Source organism: Limulus polyphemus, unplaced genomic scaffold, assembly GCF_000517525.1.
Source record: "Limulus polyphemus unplaced genomic scaffold, Limulus_polyphemus-2.1.2 Scaffold5404, whole genome shotgun sequence".
Classification (NCBI taxonomy): domain Eukaryota; kingdom Metazoa; phylum Arthropoda; class Merostomata; order Xiphosura; family Limulidae; genus Limulus; species Limulus polyphemus.
In genome coordinates this window covers 1-9,707 of record NW_013671014.1, presented here as the reverse complement: position 1 = coordinate 9,707, position 9,707 = coordinate 1, and the positions used below count along the sequence as shown (strand labels likewise).

Here is a 9,707-nt window from a genome sequence, read left to right as displayed (position 1 = left end):
GTTGGTTATTTAGTGTTATTATCCAATTTGTTAAATAAGTGCTATCTATTCTTTTTACTCTTTCTTTCAGAATCTCTAAAATATCATTATAGTGTTTTATAATTACATATTTATTTCATATTTAAATACTTGAAGTGTATTATGTTGAATGTTTAAAACCTGAAATAGTTATTTGAAACTGAAGAAATTTCTATACAGTCAATTCCCTTTGATTTCTAAGAATTAAAGATCTAACTTTTCACTTTTCCTACAACTTTTAAGAACAGTATTATCATATTCGTTTGTTAGTATTTTATTTATAGATTTACATTTGGGAAATCTAAGAAATATGGATTTCATTATTAAGGTGATAGTCCACCAAAACATGTTTCAATACTTTAAAATAACTTAACTCATTAACTGTCCCTCACCTCTGTCTTTATTCTAATGTAAAACTTAAATGTTACTAACTTAGGAATTTAAATTTTGTGTAAAAGGTGATTCATCAATTGATACAAATCAGTCTACCACCAATTCCAAAATGTCAATTGGAAAGAAAATGAAACAAAAAAGGACGTTTCAAATGAAAGGTACCACAATTTAGAACTAAGTGCTACAATATTAGTTTATGTTATAAACCACTATCCAAAGACACACTAGCTAATACAATTAAAATTAAATTAACTAAAAATCTCACTGAAAACTGAACAACTCACATTCTCAAAATAACACTAAAACTTGTAAAATCATCATCTAAATGTGCAGTAAAACACTGACTTTCAGCTCCTTGAAGTTAGTCTTCCCTGATGGTCTTAGCTTCTGCATTAAGTTTTATTTTAAAACCTTATCACAATAAGTTAATATACAACTCCTTATATTATAATACTACAAAATATTTCACTTGATGTTTTAAACTTAAACCTAAAAACTGCTACCAAGATATATAAAAAAAAACTAGTCATATGTCTTATTGCTTTTTATGTCTTAAGTTTTCTACAGTAAAATATACTTAAATACTTGTCATAGTGAAAGATGTCTCTGCCTTAAGGAAGTATGATTCCTACACAGAGATATGCAAACTAAACACTTGCCTTGTCATAGTACCTGATTTCCTTGTACGTCCTAAGGATGTAAGCTTTCCATGCTGACACTGAGAAATAAAGAAATAAACCTTAGTAAGTTATATTTACTTTCATTTAACTTGTAGTATTTTACATCAAGCTTTTTAAATAATTAAATGTTTTTTTAAAATAGTTAAATTATTAAGCAATATAAAATATCTTATGTAGTGTGCATTTATCATCATGTTTTCTGAAATGATCATCAGAGCTGCTAACAAAGGTGAACTATAATTCATTGATCAGATTCTTTAGCTATCCAAACTGAGTGCTGTTGGTAGTGATAGAGCAAATAGGAGTTTAGGTTTTATCTACAGAAATAATGAATACAAGTTTAAAGAGGTTATAATTTAATTGTATATATCAGTGGTCAAGCCATATTTGGAGTATTGTCTTCATTCTTGGGCTCTTTGCCATAGGAAGGACATTGAATGGTTGGATAGACTTCAAAATCAAATAAATCAGCCTTTCAAACATTACCATGCAGACATAGACCTTCCAGATATTAAAAATATCAATTATCATGCAAAATACAAGTATATTATAGTCACCAGACATTACAAAAATCAGTTACTGTGCAACATACTTTAGTCTTTAGCATTCCAAATCACAAAAATCAGTTACAAACTGGATCCAGTTTTAATTACCTTTATCCAATATCACTTACATGTATTCCATATACAAGTGGTAAGATTAAAAAGCAGTAATCTGGATCCAGTTTTGATTACCTTTATCCAGTATCACTTACATGTATTCCATATATAAGTGGTAAGATTAAAAAGCAGTAATCTGGATCCAGTTTTGATTGCCTAGACTTTTGCTCAGGTTGATAAATAAATGTATAGCAAAATTTTTCATTTAAATAATAAATAAAAGGGTTTTTAGTTAATTTATGCAAAAGCAAAAACACCAACACAATATTAGGAAAGCTAGTGACTCAAATATTTTATTTAGAGAATAGTGTGTAATACCTGAAAAGCTAACATCTATGAAGTATTACATGGTAAGTGATTTTTTAATGAATGGCTGATGACTGCGAAGTATGTTGTATGGTAACAGATTTTTGTAATGTAGAGAAAGATGATGGCTGTGAAATACACGTATGTTGCATGGTAACTCATTTTTTGTAATGCCTGGAAGCCTGGTGACTGTGAAGTAAAGGTATGTTGCATGGTAAGTGATTTTTGTAGTGTCTAGAAGGCTGGTGACTGTAAAATACATTTATGTTACATGGTAACTGATTTTTGTAAGGTCTGGAAGGCTGGTGACTGTGAAGGATATTGCACTGTAACTGATTTTTGTGATCTGGAATGCTAAAGACTGAAGTATGTTGCACAACATGTATTCCATATACAAGTGGTAAGATTAAAAAGCAGTATGTGATATTGGATAAAGGTAATCAAAACTGGATCCAGATTACTATGTTTGAATGTTTACCACTTGTATATAGAGTACATTTGAAGTGATATTTAGTAAATGTAATCAAAATTGGATCCAGACTAATTTGCTTTAACATTGCCACTGTTACCAGTATATATCTGAAGCAATATTGAATAAAACATAACAATGATAAGTGTAAGACATATAAAGAAAATTTCCAACTAAAATTTTTACATATTAATTTTTATCTTGAAGTGGTCATTTCAGTAGGTTTTGGTTCTGTGCTTGTTTAAAAGATGCTGCACTCAAGTATGAAAAAAACACAAAAAACATACAAGTAGTGATTTTGTTTATAATTACCCAGTTACAACAAATTTAAGATCATTTACCATTTTTTGATGATTTACAAACTAATCAATTCTAATTTTGCACATACATCTCATGCTTTGTTGTATAATCTGACTTTAAACAATACATAAATTGTTTAGCATCAAATTGCTTATGCACATCCTTTGGTCATACCAAGAAATCAATGGGTTAAGGAATTATAAAATAATATACATTTGTGTGTCAAACTGGAACACAGTAAATATTTACACAATGAAACAGGTAGCTGTTTCAAATACTCACTTTCACTGAATTCATCCTTGATCTAGAAAATAAAAAATTATATATATATTAAACAAATTTCAAATAATATGTTCAATATACTATGAAACTGCATTTCATTGCTACAGGATATACATACATATACATGTATTTATTTACAACTTTATATTATGATTGGAACTAAGGAAGTTTTTAAACAAAAACTTCTGAAGTTCCATATCTAAAGCCAATTAGCAACACTATTTTACCAATTAGCAAAGGTAGGCCAGCAATGTAATTAGAAATATACAAATATGGAAGACAATCTGGTATGGTAATTAAATAGAAAGATTAAAGATAGTAAATTTCTACATAAGATTATATAATCTTAATTGACAGAGTGAAAATGGGTAAATAATGATTACAATATTATATTCAACATAAATCAGTTCATGATCTTTTAAAATCTTTAGTGACAAGATTCTGTTAAAAATTAGTTGGATATCCTTGCTGTTAATCTGAAAAAGGATAAAGAGAAGGTAAAAATTAATACATTCTATTCTTATGGGCAGAGGTCCATTTGTTAGTTGTATCATCTTTGCCTCAGAGCACTGAAACTATATCCTCCCTTCGAATGCCACAAACATATTTGGAGAAGTTTAGGGTGCTATGGAAGATAACCTCCCCTAGCTAAAGCTGAAAGATCCCTAGGTTTAGATGTCTCACCTAGCAGTTTTTCTTTGAGATTCAGGGGAGCCAGCAAGCTACTCTAAGCCTTTCTGGATAAAGCAAGATGAGTTTTTGATTAAGGTTCCTTTTCAAGTCCTACTCATCTGGAAGATAGTTTTCATAGAGAATGGACTTTATGGATATTATACTACAATATACGACACCAGACTACATTCACAAGAGATGTTTTAAGATGGTATTGTATTAATTAAAGAATACATGTGCCACCTGAACAGGCAACACTAAGCAATACAATTCATGATGGAAAGCTCCCATTTCGAGATATGATGATCACAAAAACTCAAATACAGCAGGAGTTCACAACAAACCAATAGACACAGGTAAAAAACCTTGAAAAGGAACCAAAAACAAAGGTAAACACCTCAACACAAAACTCACAGGCACCTACCTCAACAAGAAATACAGACACAGGTAAATATCTCAACAAGAAACCCATAGGCATCAGCAAGTACCTCAAAAAGAAACTCACAAACACAGGTAAATGTAAATATCTTGATAAGATACCCACAAACAGAGGTAAATAATTTGATTACAGACAAATCACCCCATAATGACAGTCATCATAAGCTGCCTAGTTTCCAGAATTTACAAGATTTGCACAGAATACGCTATAAAGAAAATCACATCAATTTAAACATTCATGTCAAAATTTAAGTAGATCATGCAAATACACTTTTCTTGGTGTTTATGTCTATTACGTAAAAAATAACTAATTACTATTTGTATATATTAGAATACTCACAATACCATCTTCATATAGAATTGCAAATCATTCATCTTGAAAGGCTTGGTAAAATTTCAATTACAATACCCATTAGATATATTCCTAAGGCTTTACAAAAAGCAAATAAAGAAGTTAAGAATGAAAAGATACATGTATAGAAGCCAGTTTTTGAAAACTCATGATATAAAGTTGTAAGCTAGGACTAAATTCCTACATAGTACTGAGAATAAAGATACATACAATAATTTGTAATGACAGTTTGAAAATTAATGGGAGCAAATAACACTCATTGCTTTTAAAGTAATATAAGGACATCACACTTCTATCTACAATAACATAAAATTATAGTTCAGCTGTTAACTGCATTGTTGAACAAACTTACCACATTTCCATTTTCATCTTTGAGAGGAGCTCCTGCAATTAGAAGAAACAATAATTACAATTTGATTTGTCATGATCACACATGTATAAAGCAATACACAAACTATGAATTTCAAGACACCTTGTACTTTACTTTTGTGAGAAGTACTCCTGCAATAAGAAAAAAATGATTGACAGAACAAATTGGTACACAGGGTACTTGTGTTGTGGTACAGATATGGAACATCAGTTAAAAGGACATAAAACAAATCAACCTTTACAGGATATTTGTCATGCCATGGTTGAAGAATAAGGTAAAACAAGTAATAAGACAAAAACAAATTAATCTTCACAAGGCACTTGTCATGCCCTGTAAGGTTCAGATACGTTATCTCAATTCACAGGACACAAAAACAGATCAACTTTTACAAATATACAAACAAACATTATTGAATCATGAACACTCAGAATAAATAAGAAGTCATCAAAACTCAATTGACTGAATGGAGATAACAGCGTATCACACAAAAACTTGATATATTCCTGAGAGTTTCTTTAAAAAAATAGTCTGTCCACTTCATATTGTTCTGATAGACAATGTAATGTGTTTTTGTATCAAATGACTTCTATGGTTCAATGAATGACAATTACAAAAAATTATAATTAATAAAAATATAGTTTTAGTTCATCTTCAACATTCATTTTAAACTTTCCCAAATGAGTATTAAGTGTGTATGTATGTATGTAAAACATTTTTCACAAAAGGGATCACCAGTTGATTTTTTGATTGTTAAACAAAATTCAAAATTCATCCATTTGTTCTTCATATTATTTTTGTTTCACAAGCTTACAGAAAAAAAGGGCTATGAATATTTTATTCAAACTTGGGCAAACCTACCAAAAAGGTCATAGAACTCTTTTCATGTTCATTATTGAAAAAGAAAGAGATATTTTTTATCAGTTTTTTCATCTCTACTAGTCAAGTTTCTCTTCGAAGCCATTCAAGCACCAAAGCCTACAGCAAAAACTGCTAGGTATACTGTGCCCAAATCTATCCACAGCTACTAAACAAACTACTGCAAAGGGCTATTTTTAAGTTGATTCTTGAAAGTTGGGATTTTCACTCTCTAAAAGTATTCTAAGTACAGTCTGATGCAGGTCTTATTTATGAAGCAACACACTCCAAGGCAACCTCCAGCAGTTTTGTGGAACACCCCATCTCTTTAATGAGCATTATAGACCTGTACAGCCATATGGTGCAGATTTACATTTAAGTTAACCTGGACAGGCACCATTTGCCAAAGAGTAAGATCAGGAAAGGGCAACTGTAAAGGGAAGAAGTAGAAAAGTAGGTACCCACCTTTTCAGAGTTGAAATGAGATATGAAGAATGACAATGGGTGGCAAGTATAGCCAGATGAGGAGGAGTTGGCCAAATGATGCAAGTAATGAGCAATAAATGTGTAAGGGCGTAGTCTACGTACCAGCCTGCACAATCTCTTCCAATAGAAAACAGAAGTGGGCAGAAAGGGAAAGGATGAGATGACAGATCTGGTGGGAGGAAATGAGGAAAATACAAGGATAATTACACACAAGCGAGATGAATAAACTGGTGAATCCATCCAGTAAGAGTGAGAGGAGAAAGACCAAGAGCAGAGGAGGAATTCTAGGGTATAAAAAGATGAGAAAGAGCACCATAGAAGGAAGCCATGTAGGTGACATAACAATACAGAGGCTGTACTGGATAAAGGCAACCATCCAGATCAGATATGGTATACAAATGAGATGAAATTTTTATTTTCAACAATTTCTGCTGATATACTAATTGATTAAACAAAATGTGCTGACTTTAAAATTTTTATCACAGTTTTAGGGTTAGTATATTTTTTCTTGGAAATTCATGTAGTCCATGATGATGTGGGAGGGCATCACCTGATTACCAACAGACAGCTCAATTCTGGAAATTTATCCATGTGGCAGAGAGTACTTGTAGATATACTTGGCAAATGAGATGAAACTGAAGAACAAACCATAAAATTGTCGGCAACAATCAATTCAACTTTGTCGACCAGCAAGTGTGTGTTGTGAAAGAATTTGAAATTTCTGTAATTCTCTTCATAGAATAAATGTTGATAGTAATTGTATTCATGGTTTAACACATGATGTTTTAGGTGATCACAAAACTAGTGGCATTTCCAAAAATGTTTTGCAAGCAATTAAAAAAAAATTACCTACCTACCTACCCACATTTTAAATCAGTTTAGATTTACTGCAAAAAAAGTATTTTTAATCCTGGCCTAATCAGTGTCCTTTATCCTAACAATCACTGGAATAATCCTGTAAACTTCATTAAGATCACTATTTATCTTTCTATCAAAACAAAATAAGCTAAAAGATCTTAATTCATCCCTTCCAGATAATAGATAACCCTTGTATCTCCAAAATCATCCTTGTACTCTCCTCCAAACCCTTCCCAATAAGTCCATAACCTTCCTTAGATAAGAAAACAGATCACTGTACTGCAAATGATGTCTAATTATGTGAAAAGAGATTAAAGTAAATATAAAAACACAAAAGGTCTAAGCAATGACCCTTGAGGTACTCCAATAGTAACAAGGGTGCAGTTTGACTGGATTACATGAGTAACCTTTTACTTCTTCCATCTTACCATCCTACAATCCAATTTACAACCCTTTCCCCCACCAGTGTGATTTGTGCAATTCCTTATATAAAAAAAAAAGTTTTCTACAAATTCTAGTACACCAAGTCCACACACATCCTATCCAACCAGTTTTTTTAATTATGCTTTTCTTTTATAGTAATAGTTCAGGATTTGCACATTTAGTTATTTTAGTTACTAATATTTATTAGTTTGATTTTAGTTATAGTTATTACATTTAACTACATATCATTTTAGTTACTAATAGTTATTAGTTTGATTTTAGTTATAGTTATTACATTTAACTACATATCATTTTAGTTACTAATAGTTATTAGTTTGATTTTAGTTATAGTTATTACATTTAACTACATATCATTTTAGTTACTATTATAGTTAACTGAGTGGTGACAACTTTGACATCTTTTGAGGTAAAATAACTCAGAACTCTACATTAATTAACCCCTTCACAATGTTCTTCTTAGGCTAGCCAGCCACCAAAATTGAATGATCAAAAGTCTCCAGTCAATATACTTTTGCTTTAGCTACATGGTTATTTTCTGCATTTCTGATACATTCTATTCACATACATTTTTGTTATAGTTAATTGAAAAATCTGTTTCCATCATCAAGATAACATAACATTCTCGAAAACATTATAAGACAAAAGTGAAATATTTTCTTTAATAAATTCATGTGAATTATCTTCTAAGAGAAAATCTAAAAGCTCAGCTATCTCGTCTTCAACAATAACCTTTCTGATAACATCTTTTAACACCAAATCCCTATTTCTAAATTTTACTTATGTTTAATATACTTAAAAAGAATCTTTGCTTTTAGTTTTAACATTACTAGCCAGCTAGCTTTCAGGAACTCTTTACGATTTCCTATTTTTTAAAAAGAAAATTCCTAGTTCTCTAATGGTTCTGTTAAAATTTCCAATTTATCAATTTAAACTTATCCCAATTATCTACCTAAATTGCCCTCTAACTTATATGTTTGTTAACGGTCAAAACAATCAACTATCATTAACTTACATTCAGTTACTTGTCATAGGTGGCTACTTTTTAACTGTACACAGTAAAAAAAAAAAAGCTTTCAGTTTCCAAACAAAGTTGATATCTGTAAAATTGTCATAATTGTGTAACAAATAAAGAATGAAGAAATAAACACTAAACAAGGTGCTAATAAATTTTAAAACACTTAATATCATCATAACATGCCTAAACTGCCAATGAAGTTGAAAAAAAGGGGCTTGTAACAGATTCATTTCTTGCAAAGAGCCAGTGAAATTTTTAAATACTTAAAAACAGTAAACCTCAAAGTTCTATCACAAGATCCATTAAAGTATATAAAATTATAAGTCTTATGATCAAATGTTACACTAGTTTGTACATATACATCAAAATTCAATTTAACTTCTTACTCACTCTATTTTTTCTTTTTTTAAAGTTCATTAGCTTACCCCATTCATACACTAAGAGACCAGCAATGCCTGACATCAGTGAACCAAATGCTATGAATGTGTATTTCATGGCTCGTTTGGAAAAACCATCCGACTTTCGTTTATCTTGCTTGTCTTTGGAATCGGATAATTGACTTTCTGATGATGAAGACTTCTCTTCTTTGAATTTTGTTTTCATTATTTGGTCAGCCAAACCTAAAGAAGACCTTGGACTCGCGTTGCCGCTGTCGGCAGGAGTAGTTATATCACCGCCAGATGATTCAAACTTAGAGTTATTAAGCTTATCTGATGAATATAACATATTACAAAATCGACTAATTTTTCTTTGAAATGCAACATGCGAATTAGGAATATTACTCAAAATCCAACTACACCTTGAATGGCCCTTTAAGCCTGAGGAAAGATGTCTCTGAACAACACGTTTATTCAACGATATTAAAGTTCGACAAAAGCACATGCCTACAGTCACAGCCATCTTTCCTTTTCTATTTCACGCTGCCATCTGGTACATATTGAAAAGTTGTTTGTAAATTTAATAATTATGGAATAAATATTAAACAATAAATTAAAACAAAATATTTTAAATGCTGAAGAACGTAAGTTGTGATACATTTTCGAGCGTCTAGTTGATATTCTGCCCACATATACAGTAGCGTAGCAAGAGGGGGAAAGGGGCAATTGCCCC

The 9,707-nt window shown here is 30.9% G+C and overlaps 1 protein-coding gene across 1 annotated transcript in view; it reads right to left on the bottom strand.

Moving 5' to 3' along the window:
* LOC106472529 (mitochondrial import inner membrane translocase subunit TIM50-like) overlaps positions 1-9,537 on the bottom strand; it is a 46,250-nt gene extending 36,713 nt beyond the window's left edge. Inside the window, exons 1-4 of the mRNA XM_013933181.2 lie at positions 9,023-9,537; positions 4,922-4,953; positions 3,108-3,129; positions 1,071-1,129 (exon numbers count right to left, since the gene is read on the bottom strand). Of these exons, the coding sequence (XP_013788635.1) occupies positions 1,071-1,129; positions 3,108-3,129; positions 4,922-4,953; positions 9,023-9,497 (588 nt within the window). The 5' untranslated portion in view covers positions 9,498-9,537. The remainder of the gene's footprint in view (positions 1-1,070; positions 1,130-3,107; positions 3,130-4,921; positions 4,954-9,022) is intronic.
* Between the last annotated feature and the right edge of the window lie 170 nt (positions 9,538-9,707).